General features: G+C 38.9%; 1 protein-coding gene across 1 annotated transcript in view; it reads right to left on the bottom strand.

The window, feature by feature from the left end:
- The window catches only part of ccser2a (coiled-coil serine-rich protein 2a), a 29,265-nt gene that overhangs the window by 191 nt on the left and 12,785 nt on the right, over window positions 1-16,289 (bottom strand). Inside the window, exons 3-8 of the mRNA XM_020600877.1 lie at window positions 15,983-16,206; window positions 5,138-5,231; window positions 1,991-2,099; window positions 1,694-1,874; window positions 239-304; window positions 4-81 (exon numbers count right to left, since the gene is read on the bottom strand). Coding sequence (XP_020456533.1) covers window positions 4-81; window positions 239-304; window positions 1,694-1,874; window positions 1,991-2,099; window positions 5,138-5,231; window positions 15,983-16,206 — 752 coding nt within the window. The remainder of the gene's footprint in view (window positions 1-3; window positions 82-238; window positions 305-1,693; window positions 1,875-1,990; window positions 2,100-5,137; window positions 5,232-15,982; window positions 16,207-16,289) is intronic.

Below are 16,289 nucleotides of genomic sequence, written 5' to 3'. Positions count from 1 at the left end.
TACTGTGAGCTGAGCAATAGTCTTGTCTCGACTTCTCAGCTCCTCTCTGAGCACCTGCACCTCCTTAATCAGTTCCTCCAACTGAAAAGACAAACACATATAATATACAATAGTTGACTATCTCAGTTCAAACTGGAGAAAAATAAAGAAATACATATTATTATTCAGCATTTCCAACCAATAACAGCTGTAAATCTAAGGTATTAGATAAAGTATTGTGTTTTGTTTTGTTTTTTACCTGTGATGTAGCGGTGTTGTCTTCAGTCTCCTCAGGAACATCAGCTGAAGAGTCTGTATCCTCAAGCTGGAAACAAGCACACACACACACACACACGTGAACACGAACAGGCACATAAACAGACAGTACCCAGTGAGATGGATCAATGGCGAGTGCCTCAGGCATGTCTCAGGAGCAGTATTTTTTTGGAATAATTTTACTCTTTAGCACTCTGCCGACCCTTAACTGTCAGCCACCAGTGTTAGATACCTGAGGCACAGTATGTTTTTGAACATTTAACAGATTTCTTTCATGTACAAAAATGTCCTAATTTTAGAAGCTACTTATATTAAATAGGTGCAGCACTGGTGTATTTTTCCCAAAACAAATCAAGATTTCATCTCAGAATATTCAGTCTTTGATTAAGCATATAATGGTGAAATGTCAAAAATAATAAAATGGTGATAACAGGTTATCAAAATAATGTCTTCAGAGTCACAAAAAGTGATTCAATTTCCAATGAGATGGGATGAAATTGGAATGAAAGTGGAATCCTAACCTTTGAGAAGCTTTAACCTGCAAAAATTCAGTGTTTACTAATTGTAAGAAAAATCATTAAATGGTCATTTGAAACTTTCATTGATAAATACAGTAGCTTGTTTGTCCACTACCTGAAATATAAATCCCATTTCAACACTACATTCCACCTGCTCCTTATTCAGGTTAGACACAATAATGCAGTTAGAGCCAGCATCGATTAACAGAGTTGCACTGGCTTTCTAGATACTAGCACAATAAAGCAAAGATCAATTAGGGATCAGCATGTCTGGGGCACAGTTTTCAGTTGCTGCCTTGAGCTCAACATCATACTAAGAAAAACACACTTAAGAACAGAGTTACTAATGGGCCAACAGAAACGTTTCCCCTCCTGAGACTATACAGACACAGCGCTCGCCTAATTGCACTGAATACAATGAACATATCACCGGAGGAGGAGGCATTCAAAGATAATTTCGTTTTACAGAGTGTGCAGTGTGAAGTGCTTTTGCTTCTGTGCATTTATGCAATTGCCTAGATGGGGTTATGTTTTACATGAGTGTGGGTTTTCTGTGCTCAGTTTATATGTAAGAGCACATTTCGATAACTGACATCTTTAATTTTCGTCTCTACTTTCCTATCACCTCTTTTCTTCCCTCTACCTGATTTCTCTGTCTCAAGTCTCTATTAACTGATCTGTTTCACACAAACACAGATACAGGTATACAGATCAAAAATCAAGCACAAATGCAGGCATACATACATTTCTAAGAGAAGGAGGCCCAGAGCACAGAAGAATGACAAACATATACTAAATGTCATTGTTGCTGTCCTATAGTACTCCATGTGCATGCATATGAGTGCGCTTGTGCCTGTATTGATACATGCAAGTATACACCTTTGTGTTCATTGATATCTCTCTGCAAAAGTGGGTCGAACCTGTAGCAACGCTTTGAGCTTCAGCAGCTGGGTCTTGAGTGAGCTGCAGTCCTGACTCATGTGTTCGAATGTGAGTTCATCCAGCACTGCCATATAGCCTCGCTGCTTGCCTTCAGAGGGGACGGGCTGTGAAGAAATCCTTGAAACCTTGAGATCATCATAATTCTGGGAGACATGGGCCCTGACATAGACAGACAGACAGACGCACACAGACAGAATGACATTGCTTTTATTGTGCTTTTACTTTTTTTTTCATTCCTACTTTTTACTTCTTTTATGGCAGAATTTTTTAATCACCTGCTGTCATTGCAGAAGTGACCTGGTCCATTCCAACGGTGGTGTTTACGCCGCTGTCCCTGCCTGCCGGCTCTCTCCGAGCGCTCAGCGTTGGACATCCTGTCAATGTCTGTATTTAGAGAATTAAAAGCAAAGTGCATACATGAAACAGAGACAAGAAGACATAAACAATGTGCTATCTGACCTAAAATTCAGAGTAAGTGTTTGTGATATGATGCAGACAGTAAAAGTTTATGAAACTCTCTTCTGTTTCTGCTTTGTTGAAGTGAAACGAGATGTTTGTGGCTGACGATGAACAATATTATGCAAATGCTGTGTTTCTATGCTTTTCTCTGTCCTTTTGTGTGTATTACCATCACTGTAAGGTGTACACACACACACACACACACACACACACACAATGCACAACTGGGAGTCAATTTTTCATACCTAGTGTTAATGAATACTGTTTTGTGCATTTTCAATATACTATTCTAGAATATCTACATATAAATCACTATCTGATCCATCTCATTCTCTATTTCTCTCAGCTGTCTCCAACACAAATACAAAAGCACGCTCACACACACGGTGACGGGCCATTTCATTTTCAAGGGGGTGAAAGGACACAGTATTTGGCAACACTCAATAGTATATAACTATGAAATGAACCATGACCACAACAAAATTGACAGCTAACAGAGCATGACCCCCAGGAAATAAAAAGGCCCCTTGACTTCCTATATGCCAGATACTATAGTGTTTGGACTGAGAGGAAGTGAGAAAACGACAGAAGAAAAAAGAGAGATAAACAAATATTGGCAAATGGAAAGAGCTAATCCAAGGAATTCAGCAGTGGTGGATAAAATACTTTACCCCGAGTGTCACCACAGAGCACGGGAGCAGACAGCCTATTTCATAATGAGCCGGTACATTCCAGGAAACCTGAGCAATCTCCTTTCAACTCAGAAAATGTCCTCTAAAAAGTAACTCAAATGGAATATAGTCCAAATGGAAAAGAAAAATCCATAAATGTAGAGAAACTCAGACGCAGAGTGGAGGGAAATGACTCCATGTCCAGTCAGCTGATGAGCAGTTAAAGGGCCAGAGAGAGAGAGCGAGAGAAAGTCAACCCAGCTCCCACCCTGCCTGGTTCAGTCTTTGTTGACAGCCTTGTTTTTCTGGGAACTCCCTAGGAACTGGAGCTCGGGAGGGAGGACTGTGGTGGAGGTGATAGTGCAGCTGAGCTGCCTGGTTTGTGTCCAACCTAGGAAATCTCCAACTTAGGCACACAAAGTAAAAAAGTGATGTCCTCTCCCTGGTCAAGGGACCTGACATTTAAATACAGATACTACATCAGGGCCCTTCTACCATTCTCTTTTTTCAAATCTCTTCTCCCCTTCCCCTCTTTCTGTTCTCTGGCTGAGTCAGGGGGTCTTTAGGGGGATGGAAACACCCTCCCCAAGACCACATCTCAGGGCCTGCCCTGTGGGCTGGATCAGACTGTCTCATGTTAATTCTGCTTCTCATAATACCAGCTCTGACCACAACATAGCTATAAATATGGTCACTTCTCATAAAAGGGGGAGGAAGGGGCGACGCTCCAGTTCACATTCCTATGTTGTGAATATTCCTCCCTCTCTTGCTCCTTGTGTCAAAAACAAGGAGATCAGTGTTTGCACATTAAATAATGATCTATCAAGGGTGTAGGGCTGCCTCAGTATTGTACAGTATACCCAGCTGCAAGTTTATTAGGTACACCTAAATAAGGCTAATGCAGACTAATGCAACTGGCCTCTAATAAATTCTACCCTCATGAAAGTTGTAATGGTTGGTTTTTATGGAAACTGTTTTAGAGAAGTTTTGATTGAACTTTATGGTTATTTTGGAGGCTGTAGATTATATCAGTGAAGGAAGACTAAACATTAGAAACAGCACACAATTCAACAGCATTATAATCTACAGCTTCCAAAATGACCATAAAGTTGAATCAATACATCTTTAAAACAGTTTCAATAAAAGCTGAACATTATGGTAGAATTTACTGCAGGGCTGTTGCATTAGACTGCAGACTGCATTTGTTTTAGCAGTGTCTAAGCCAGAGACTGTGTAGTACATGTGTGTGTGTGTGTGTGTGTGTGTGTGTGACTGAAATGTGCCCATCTATATGCATGCATGGGCCACATGGAAACATACATGTTCTGTGTATCTTCCATGTTGTGGCACAAAAAGAAAGCATTGTGTGTACGCCCAGATCCTGCCATTTCACAGTACACTAATGCATTAAATACACTGTGATACAGTGGTATTTGGATACAGCTGGCCTCAGGGCTGACAAGAGAAAAGACACCTCCTAGAATTCATTATACTGTATTCCTATCTGATGAATCCATAATAACATCGTGACCTGATTACCTTAAATACCTACAAAGAAGCTATTCTCCTCAATTTTAACCCGGCTGGTACTTGATTACATTTACAAAGTAAAAAAGTGTGATAAAGAAAGCTCCTTCAATAGCTGTTATATCAAGATGGGAGTGAGTGATGCAATGTGTGAACAGAAAGCTATTAAAGTAATCACACTAGCACCAAACTGCTGTCAAGGCAATCAAATGTAAACTCTGCTCCTACAAACCTGCATGCACCATGGTCGAGCCAGTACCATATGCAAATATGTGCGCATCTGTTCATATAAACAGAGCCAGACAGCTGGCTGAATACTTCTCTAGGTCAGCTGCCTGTCAGTCAAAGCCAGCTGTGTGGCAGCAGAGGAGTTGCAATTTAATAACTCTTCAGACACCAAATATTAAAAGTGCAACAGCACATAATAGAAAACAAGATGTCCATTAAAAGATTTTAATGGATGTTGCAGCACAAATCTTCCACCCAAGGCAAGAGAGAATTCAATTTATTCAAGCCATTATATGCCATAGAAGGATATCGCTGGGAATAGAAAGCTCTGACCTTAGTGATGCATTAATTTACAATTGTAATCAGAGAGGTTTTGCTGGAGGTGTCCGCTTCTACAAAAATAATGGACAATCTCCTGCCAATGATACTGAAGCATTTGTCACGGTCAAAGTATAATTTCAAAAAGTTAAATCTTTTGTAGGATAACTGCAATTACATGCCATGTTTGTGTGTATTTGTGTGTATGTGTGTGCTGACCATGCAAACCATCCTCTGGGAGGTTCACATCCAGCATGAGGTCATCATCGTCCAACTCTGCAGTTCCCGGAGGGTCCAGGTTGTTCAGGATATCCTGAGAACCATAAAAATCACAGGTAACACTCACTTCATTGTAAAACACTAGAACTCAATAAATGCACATGTTGAGTGCATTAGAGTCATTATATCATATTGTCTACAGGACCAACTTCTAGGAGTATCCAGCAGTCCAAGGAACCACACACACAAGCCTCTCCATGGATTCAAATACAGAGAACATAAAATACACAAATAGCATAAACATACAGAGGCAGCTTAGCCTGCAGGCTTGGAAACCCTATTTTTGAAATTGTGTTTATATACATGAATATATTCCAGCTCTTCCAATTAGCCAGAAATGGATTTTCACATATGCCTTATAAATCTTGCTTTGACATCACTCAGGATCTTTCTGTCCTTTGTCTGCTGTTAGCACTGTCTTCCAACAGCACCGAAGCAGCTTTTTGTTGCCATGCACCGGAATATATTATCAGATATAACAAGCTTTCAATTTGAGCACAAAAAGATTTAATTTGTGCTGTGATATATCATATTGTTATTCATTCTTTAGAATGAATAGTATGTAATTTGAGTCATTACATAAATATACAGGAACTGTTGACAGCAGAAACACCTCTGCAATGTAATGAAATTATTTTATGAGTACGACCTGCAAAGCCAATCCCAGCTGACATTAGGCGAGAGGCGGGGTACGCCCTGGCCAGTCTAACATAGGGCCGACACATACAAACAACCGCTCACTCACATTCACACCTACAGGCAACTTAGAGCCACGGATCAAGCTAACCTGCATGTCTTTGGACTGTGAGACTACCTGGAAGAAACTGATGCACAGGAAAAACATGCAAACTCTACATAGAAAGAACCCGTGAGGTTCGAAAGCAGAACCTTCTTGCTGTGAGGTGACAGTGCTACCCACTGCACCGCCATGAAGCCAGGGAGGAAGGCGTTGTTTTCACTATATACATCAAGCCTCAGAAAACAGAGCCTGCTTCTAGAAAAATAGCATTCGATGATGAATGATAATATAGAGAGGTGTGAAAAACCAACAAAAACACTTTTCATAACAGCCTCCAAATATGCAGCTAGTCTGACTGCTGTGCCACTGTCTACCAAATAATTCAAAGCATACCCAAAAGCAAGAGAATGAATAATAGTTCAAAGCTTTATTTTCCAAGGCAATTTTGAGCTTCATAAAGCTAAACTGACAGGGCTTAGACTAGAAGATACAAGCATAAACATACTTGTTGTTGAAACTCTCATGTGTTGCACAATAACTGACTGATACTCAGTGTTTCAGACTTAATAAGGAAGGAATAATGAAGGAGATAATATAAACAAAACATACTTCTGCAGGTCTTCCAAAATACTATAAACCAACACATGGGTGGAACTGTCTGGTTTGAAAAGTCCATGGACAAATCAACCTGTCTCATCAGTTTTATTCTCTCTGACTAACTCTGTCCACAGATTTCTGATTTCCCTTTCTCCGCCACCCTGTTGCTCTCTTGTCTCTAACCTTATAAATCCCACTCTCTTAATAGAAAGACCTTAATATGCAGGATGAAACAAATATGAGACAAAGTAAACACCATAATTCATTTATTTCTATAGAGCAGTTATCAAGAAAATGTGCTCTCTTTTTCAGGAACAGCCTGCTCTACAACTGAATATTAGCAATATACTTGCATCGAAACAGTGATGCTGCGATACAATAGCTACTATAGGTCTAAGTATGAGCCATTTCTTAGTTCCAGACATTTTAACTCTGGAACCTTTCAGCTGTCTGACAGTTCCTGTGTGTGTCAAAAAGACTTGTACCCTTTATAGAGTACATTAGCCACACAACAAAAGCAGCGGCTTTGATTCCTGCAGCAGTGTGTCTGCACTGTATTTGTTCAGCTACTACTGATGTACACTATGAGGTGTTTGACAAACCTCGCAGTTCAGTACAAAACACACACTTAGGTGTGTAAGTAAAAAAAAAAACAAGGCTAAAAGAAGCCCACGGGTCAAACTCTGACATGCAGTTATACGGCTGGTGTAGAGAGCTGTTGTTGAAAGGAAATCGTATTATTTCCATTAGAAGCATAATGCTGAAACACATCCAGTGTAGACATCATGTCAGACTCTATATATACACATTGCTACACAGTTGTCTATAATGTAAATAAATGTACTTTTTCTTCAGTCATAAACATAGATAAAGAGATATACTGTCAATGATTGGTCGCAAAATATTGCAGAATCACCTGATATGTCATCATCGTGGAAATATACAGCAGCAGTATGATGTTGTGAGTTATGTCTAAAAGCTCATCCCCATTTGTGATGTTACATTCTTCTCACTATGTCTGAATCAACTTACATTTTCCCCCACATACTGTACCGACATCAGTGTCTCGCTCAAGTACACTTACATATGGACACGAGAAGCCAGGGACTGAATCTCCAAAGCTATTAATGGCCAACCTGCTCCATTACCTGCATTACAACCATCCTGTATCACCGCAGTACTTTATTGTACCCTGTAGTGTGCCACTTCTATAAAATTAGCACAGAGCCACTCGACGTTAGATTATTTTTGTGTCTTTTCATTATTTCAGTGTCATTCATTCTCTGCCTTTCTTACAGTATGAAACTCCAGAGGAAATTTCATCTCACACTGGCAGGACAAAACAGCTTATAGCACCGAAAACTCTGGATAATCTCTCAGTAGAGGAGCAGGTGAGTCAGTTTGTGTGCATGAATGTGAATGTGTGTGCAATTGTTGTGGATCAGATGAAGTGAATGTCCATTACAGTCCACAGGTCTGCACACAGTCGGAAGAAGGCATTTATGAAAGCAAACTAGAAAGCTGAAAGAACATGGGCTTAGGCTAAATAATAAAATTAAATAACAGCAAAAGTTCAGTAGGAACATTCGTGGTGTCCTGTGCATTTGGGTCTGGGTAGGTGTTGCTGAGCCAGATGTTGAGCCACTGCTTGCTACAATGACATGTTTTTGTGACCCTCTACTATTGTATCGTATTAAGAGTTACTGATATTACTTCTATCACATGGAGTGTAAAAACTGTTTATGTATGAATCCCAAGAACTGCATGAGAGTTGTGGACCCTCAAATTAAACAGCGAGATCAATAGCTGTGTAAAATATTATTAAACTGCATCTAAACAGTAGCTATGAGCCAATTAAATCATAGCTGTGGTACTTGTTCTCACTAAGGGAACAATGATTTTACATGTAGAAATATGTGAATTTGACACAACATGCACATTTATCTTAGACACTCAAAATACTCCATCAATCCAAACCCTGAGGCATGAACAGCATTCGGAATGCGAATGGAAGGTCTTCCAAAGTACCCTGTTTCACACTTTCTGCTCCCACCGTAACATCAGCTGAATGTTCAAACAAACATGGTTGAATCAAACACTGATTAAAACCTTCAAACTCTGGGAAAGTTTTGAGACTGAACTTCTCTCTCTCTGACAGCTTGCCCTCAAATGACCCAGGTGTCCGCACAACAGACCTGCAAAGTGAAGTACAAGCTCATTACAAAGACCTTAATTCCATCCATTGGTTTCCTCGAAAGTATCTTTTGGGAATCTCTGGTACATGTTGAGTTTTCGTGGAACATTAGAACCATGGCATACAATCAGGCAAAAAGGCTAAGCAGGCAGCTCATTTTCGGTTCAATCAACCAACCCCACAAAACCACAAACTTCAGCTTTAGATAAGAGTGTAAGATCAATAAGTGCCAGACTGACTGTGCTTGTTCTTCTCAGACATCCGTCTTTCTTTTCTCTTTCATCTCACATGAAGTAATCCATTCTTTTCAACCCAGTACCTTTTTATTACTTTTTAATGAAATCTCAGTTGAGCTACTCTATCTGTAGGGTGGCTACAAATCAACAAATAACTTTTTTATCCCAGGATCATAAGTTGGTTTTTTTTTTAAGGTCAAATACTTTTCGAAATAATGTCCTAAATTACATTATAACTAATGGAGAGACTTTACATAGAAATGGGCTCAGTTTAGGACTGATGTGCTTAGCAACTGTTAATGTGCGTGTGTGTGTGTGTGTGTGAACAGACTATAGATTATGCATCTCTTGTGTGACATTAACACTCCTACTTATAATTATTTCTCTTCAGTTTCCTGGGACTTGTTAGTGGTTTTCCTTTTACCCCAGTCATTTCTGTATGTCACTTTACCGCCATTTACCCAGCTCATACTGTGTGCAGCTCTTCAGCTAAGGCTGATTTTCAACAAAAAGTCTATTTTCGGTGTCTTACTGAATGTAACCACTGTAAGATTTGTGCAATATAGGATAATCTTACTCTAGTACACGCCTTTGTCTTAATAGCTTTTACAAGTTTAATTATGTGTCCACTGTGAGCGCTGAGCTGAGCTTTAAGAAATGTAAGTAGTAAGAGCCCAAACACCTAAAGAGTTCATAAAGGAAAAACTAAATTAATGTTAATTAAAATAAAAGCAAAAAAATACATTTTTTAAAAACTGATTCTTCTTTTATTCTTTTTTTTTTTCCATCCTGTCAGTATAGAGCGACCTGCTAAAGGACGGACACACTACAGATAACAGACAAATAGTGTAGAACAAACTGTCAAATAAAAGCTGGTATTTAAAAATGCTGAAGGTTTCTCATACTGAGAGGTAAAAAACACAAAATCACCTGTACCACCGTGTAATGGTTCATATGGCAAATTTGTCAGATTATGTATTAGCGAAGCATTAATTCCATTGGTTGTAGCATTTTACTATAAGCCCCCCTATTTGGGATTTATAAACACTACAGAAACGTTCAATAAATGATTTATACTACACTATAATGTAGTTGTGTTGATGTTCTGAGGTTTTTGTTGTGTTATGCTACACACAGGCAAACATTCAGAGAGGGAAACAGAGGCAATGCAGAGGAGGCATGCTGAGTGAAATTGTCTGAGTGATGGCAGGGCACAGAGTAACACAGAGTTAGAGAACGCTCAAATCAGCAGTATGTTTTTCCCTGGTTTATCTGTTTCCCATGTCATTTGGTGCTCAAGCTGTGCATATAGCTGACAAAACAACAACAACGTGCTACCTGTGTCAGTGTATGTACTACACCCGTATACAGCATGCACACCCTAACCACATATCCACTGACATGATCACCCCAGCAGCATCTTGTTGACCCAATGTCCAATAAGCAGATAATTCAGGCATCTGTGCTGTTTACACATAACACTGCTGTGTTAAAAGGCTTTGTTTTCACAAGTTTAACTTAGACTAAAGTAAAATTACTGCTATTATCGCACTACTATAATAAAAGTGACTTGGTTGTCTTTTCACACATGCCATAGCAAAATGAACAGAGCTGGTACTATACATCATAAGGAAGAAAAGACCAACTATCCATTAAAGACTAAATATGAAATGATATCAGCAGAGTTTAAAATAACATAAGGAGTATGAAATGTTGAACTGGATGATGGAGAAATATTCAAAAAATGCCATCTGAAAATGCTTCAGATGTCAGTACTGGAACTATAAAACAGTGCTTTCTATATGCTTTCTATGGCACTACTACAAATGACAAAGCACAAACCTTTGCTTAAAAAGTAATAATATGCAGAAGGTACAACTCAATCCTTAAGTATTTTGGATTGAAGCACATCTTCTATTATTCTACTACTCAGTTCTAGGACAACTTTAGCTGATGTCCTAGGATATGGGTTTTTATGAATTCGGTGTAGAAGAAATGTGTAGCTTCAAACTAAGCTCAGAAATCAAGTTAAAGTATAATGTTCTCATTCATTCTGCTGTGAAATTAAGTATAACGCACTGTAAACCAGTCTTGTCCATGCATTTCTCAGGAGGGGTTCAATAAGCACCCAGTTTAGGATTTTCAATATATTGAGAGACAAAGTGGTTATCAAATCAGTGTGCTAAAGATCTGTGGTAAAATACTATGATTGTGGTTGGAAACTAAATCAAGCCATAACTGATAATCATAGAAGTAGAGCCTTTAATTCTGGGAATGACTCAGAGCCCTGTTGTCTGATGTGTCTGTGTGAGGGTCTCTAAAGAAAGCACTGAATGCTAGAGGTACACACAAATCTGTTGTTTACCTTAAAAGGCCTCTGCTGTCAGTTTAATATCAAGACAAACAAGAGCAGGTGAGGTATAAGCCTCATTAATGCAACAACGCAGTCAGTTCGCTGGCAGCATGTTCCATAAATGGCTGAGCACTCCGCTGACAAAAGGCTTAAGCACCTCACTCATTTAGACACTAATGAATTGACCTGTCTCACCTGTCCCCACAAAAGACTATAACCGAAGGCAAAGTAAATAAATAGGGTATAAGAGGCAGTGGCAACTCTACAGCTTTGAGGAAGCAAAGGGAGAAACCAAAGGATTACAGAACCACCAGGAGTTTTGTCGAAAAACAGAAAGAGAATGAGATGAAGGGGAGGGGAGGCAGCATGAAAAAGGAAATAAAACAAACAGGAGAAAAAACAGCTAAAACAGCTAAAAAGCAAAAAGCAAAAGACAGCTACTCACAAGAAGAAAGGGTAAGAACTAATAAAATGATAAGTGACCAAAGATAAACATTCAGGCATTTTGCATTAAAGGTTTCATACTGTGTGGAAGGACTGTGGGCTGTAATTTCAAGAGAAACATATTTCTTCTAATATGCAAGACTCCATGACACATGGTTAATGAAATAATCACAAATGCAGTTCTTGCAGAAACAGCTCCAACCCAAAACCCACTACAGCATAAAATTAGCTTGGCTAAACTAAATGACTCAAAATGATTTTTTTTTTTAAATGTGTTTGATAAGAACCTGGTAGAAATCTGTTGATTGTAATCCGTGGTAATTTACAGTATAAAGTTATAGTTTGACACGTTGGAGTCCATTTTATTATATTTAAAGTGTACCTGATATTTGGTAGCTGTTTGTATAGAGGCAAATTAAGAGGAGTGACAGAACATTAGCTATAATTAACAACATAGTGTAATCCAATAGCACAGCAACACTATGAATTTCATCCTTCACAGTTTCAACAATACCAGTACAAGTAAGGTTAAATGTAGTCAGTGGTACTATATAGCAGAATTCCTACTATTTCAGCTTCAGCTCTTGCCCTTAAACTATGCATTTATGGCAAAATAAAATAGGTAATCTCAAATACTCCAAAATACTAAAACCGTTTAAACAAAAATTGTGCTCAGGTCCACTGATGCTGTTACATTGCATGGTAAATAGTGCTGAGGCTGGGGAAACATTAACAGTCCTGGAGAAGCGGCTCATTTCACAATGCCAATTTAGTAAAGCTGGTACTATACTGAGTTGCATGGTGCATCATGGGAATGTTATTATGAGCTCAGGTAGCCCACTCCTTGATTTTGCACAGACGCATATAAATGCAGATAGAGCCATATATAGCCCCCAAAATACTGGCACACACAAACCAGGAGTGCTAGCAAGCGCACATGCATTATGTTGCTTGAAGGATGCACAGTGCCACCAAGTGGACTGAGCATGCTACTGCACTGTGGAAGTTGTCTCCCCCCTTTCTGTTTAGAGTTATGACTGAATGCCTTGCCTTTTCATATGTGATTAATATTGACAGTTACACTGCTTTTCAATTTCTCTATCTTATAATTCAGAGCAGAGGCCTTTCTACAATATTTACTCTATGAGACAAGACAAAGAAAGAAGCTTAATGCCCCTCCATCTCTTACACAAATTGAGATACACATAGTTTGATGCCTTGACTTTGGCATTACAAACCACAAGAAAATCCCCAAGAATTACTAATCATTTTGGACACAGACACTGTGACAGGATTTTATTCAAGGCTTTCTTCTCCTCATTACAAGGTACTATTCACTCCACTAACAAAGGAAATAGGACTAAGGGAGAGCCATAAACAGATGAAAAGGAAATAGTAGAAATATGGGTGGGACAGAAAGAGCTTGGTGCATCCAATTACAGTAAGTGGGCTCATTTCCTCTAATCAAATAGCTCAGTTAAATATCCCAAAGGCAGATTCCCCAAAGAGAAGTGAGTGACTGAGTCTCTCTCACTTTCTCTATGTGGTTCAACCCTTTCTCTCTTTCCCCCTCTAGCTCTCATTCACTGTATGTGTATCTCACCAAGAGATGCCATTCCCCATACTGCACATGTTCAGAAGGAGTAGAGCTGAACATACTGAGAAGAGTGACATGATACTCAAACAGCCATTTAAAATAATGGGAAGATTTTCTTTCTGTTTCACAGAAAGCTGGAACAGAACCTGCAACATGTATTCAGTAACTGCTCCAGTTTTCTGGTGGCGTTGGGTTTCGTTGCATTGCTGATTCTGATTCTGGCCAATAATAGGGCTGATGTCTGTCTCTGATGCAACAGTGCAACACAAAGTAGTAGCCCTGCAGCTGTTTAATTTGGCTTTACATTTCTACAGTTCCTGTTCTATAGACCTACCCGTTTTTGCACCGTTCTTTCAATTACAAAATTATCATGTACAACAATCTCAGGCAAATCGACAGAAATGCAGGCAATTCATGTGAAGGGTGCCTTGTACTGCTGATCTCTTTGTGAGAGAACACGCTTCTGATGATTACAAATCTCTGATCAGTATCTGATTGTTCTCCAACGACAGAATTCTATAGACATTTACGCAGCATCACTAAGCAGAATCTTGTACACTACAATGCAGTAGAGTAACAAGCTTAGAGCCCAAGATACACAAGCCATGACCTAAGCCACTGTCTCCAGACTGCTATTATGGAATGTCATTAACACTTTGCTTTGTCAAAACATCTCCCACATGAGGGCAGTTCAACTAATCTACTGCACAGACATGAGCACACATATACACACACAGACAGCAGTGATGAACACAAACACACACAGCGTGCACACAGGACACATACTGTAAGGCTCTTTCCTGCTTTCTTATTGTATTGGTAGCTGCTACAGATCCATTACTGTAAAATAAACACGCTTTCAGTGACTTGACGCCTGTGTAAACATCATGTTAAATGTAGTAAAAACACAAAAATTACCATATTGTATAATTTGTAATCCAGGTCATTGTAAGATTTTTATGGATTCCTGAGCTCAGGTGTCCTGGCACAATAATACAGAGGAACTGAAGCAAGGCCAGAAAAGCTATTAACAAACAGCTGGTGTCTATAGGTGAGCATTGCCCTCAGGCAGAGCAAAGCCTTGGCATGAAACTGGCTGTGAGCCTTGGCAGAAAACTAAACAGTTTTGCTTTCCTTATCTGCCTTTGTTCTGCTCATTTAGTCCCTAATTATAAAAGAAAGGATGAATTATTTAAAAAAGTGGAAGTGATTAATGGACTAAAGCAGTATATTGCGGGACTAGCCTGAAGCCCACAGTTAGTGCATACTGTACAGTATGTCCATGGTAATGGCCTTAGATGAGTAAGGTCATCCTCCTATTAATGGAAATTCAACTCCAACAACCTGTGCTATCTAATGTTTGATTATCGAGTCATCCTCTTTCCTAAATCCATTACAATGCATTTATACTTACTTTCCACACAAACCATTTCTTTTGATTACTAGCTACTTACTGACATTGTTACTGTACAAAGCGTATCAAACTTGGCTGCATCAATTCTAAAAAGGTTTGGATATCTTTACCAGCTAATTATAGATCAATGACAAGGATGCTAAAATCACATAACACTGTATGTTTTTCTTTTTTACTGATAAAAATACCATAAATTCACAATGTAGTAACACTTATATTAAAGGTGCATACAAACGACAGGTTTGAAATTATTGAGGAGATCTATAGATGGTAAACACACTATATGCCTACCTTATAGCAATTTTCTGTTTGAGCAAATACATGCAGTGTGGTTGAGGATTAACTATATTTAACATTGTATACTGTATGACAAGAGGTGTGGTAGTGAAAGTCTTTTGCGCTGAGTGTTTAATGCCTGAACCCTTTTATCTGTGGTACCCATGGAGATGTTAGAGGAAGTCAGTTTGAATAAGATGCATCACATGACTCTAAAAGTCTTACAACCTTTACATTTCTTCCAAACCTCTCTTTCTTAAAAAAAGACACTGTACTTGGAAATGGCACAAGCATTTTCTTGCCAAACTTTCGATCAGTTAAAGCTGCAATAGATTTAAGTGATCACCAAAGTTTTTTGCCTTAGAAAGTGTATAAATGCTAATGGGCTTTGCCTGTTCTCCATTCATTTTGCTTCCTGATATGCAGAAATCTTGAAGTTGACATAAAACAAGGAGTAGAGAATGGGAGGCCTCATTGGCAGAGGATACAACAAGAGCATTTACTTCTTTATAATATAAACAACTGAGAGGTTCTACTTCAAAACATACTTGAGCTAAAACTATAAAGTGATGTACTATCAATTAGTAAATCAACAGAAATTATATTCCTTTTAACTATGACAAACTATATGAATTGCCTGCAATTCTATTGATGAGGCTATAATTCTATACATGATAATGTAGTATCTCATGTTTAGTTCATATCAGTTTGGCTGAGGAATTTTCTTGAACAAAGTAGATTTGAGATGGTTCCCCATCTTGATCCAGTTTTACCTGTCCCAAAACCCCCAAAACAGCTGTGTGAAGAAGTGGAACCAGTGGCAAAATAGTTGTACTAAAGACCAGATTTTAAGACTGACAAATTAACAACGATTTTAGTTTTTTCTTTTCTATTGTACACATCAATTTATGGAGAAGCTGGAAACTGGGACTCACCATGCTGTAGAGCTCTGGGTCATCATAGTTGTCTAATGGATGAGGTCCAGCCCCCTCGAGGGACTCGAAACCCTCTTCATCCCACATGTATGTTCCACCAGAGCTGTTGGAAGGTGACAGCTCCACAGATGAAGCCTGGGGGACATCACTATGCTCGGAAGACAAAACCAGTGGGCCCTGGGAGTCCTGCACAGAGCTTTCTTCTTTATGTTCTGTTTTACATCCTACAAGAGATACAGTATATGAATGCAGGCCTGAACAACATACAAAATGTGACATAACAATTTAATTTTTAATTTTCAGTTCA

Source organism: Monopterus albus, unplaced genomic scaffold (assembly GCF_001952655.1).
Source record: "Monopterus albus unplaced genomic scaffold, M_albus_1.0 scaffold3.1, whole genome shotgun sequence".
In the NCBI taxonomy this organism is placed as follows: domain Eukaryota; kingdom Metazoa; phylum Chordata; class Actinopteri; order Synbranchiformes; family Synbranchidae; genus Monopterus; species Monopterus albus.
The sequence above is the reverse complement of the archived record's forward strand: the minus strand, read 5'-3'. Positions and strand labels throughout refer to the sequence as shown.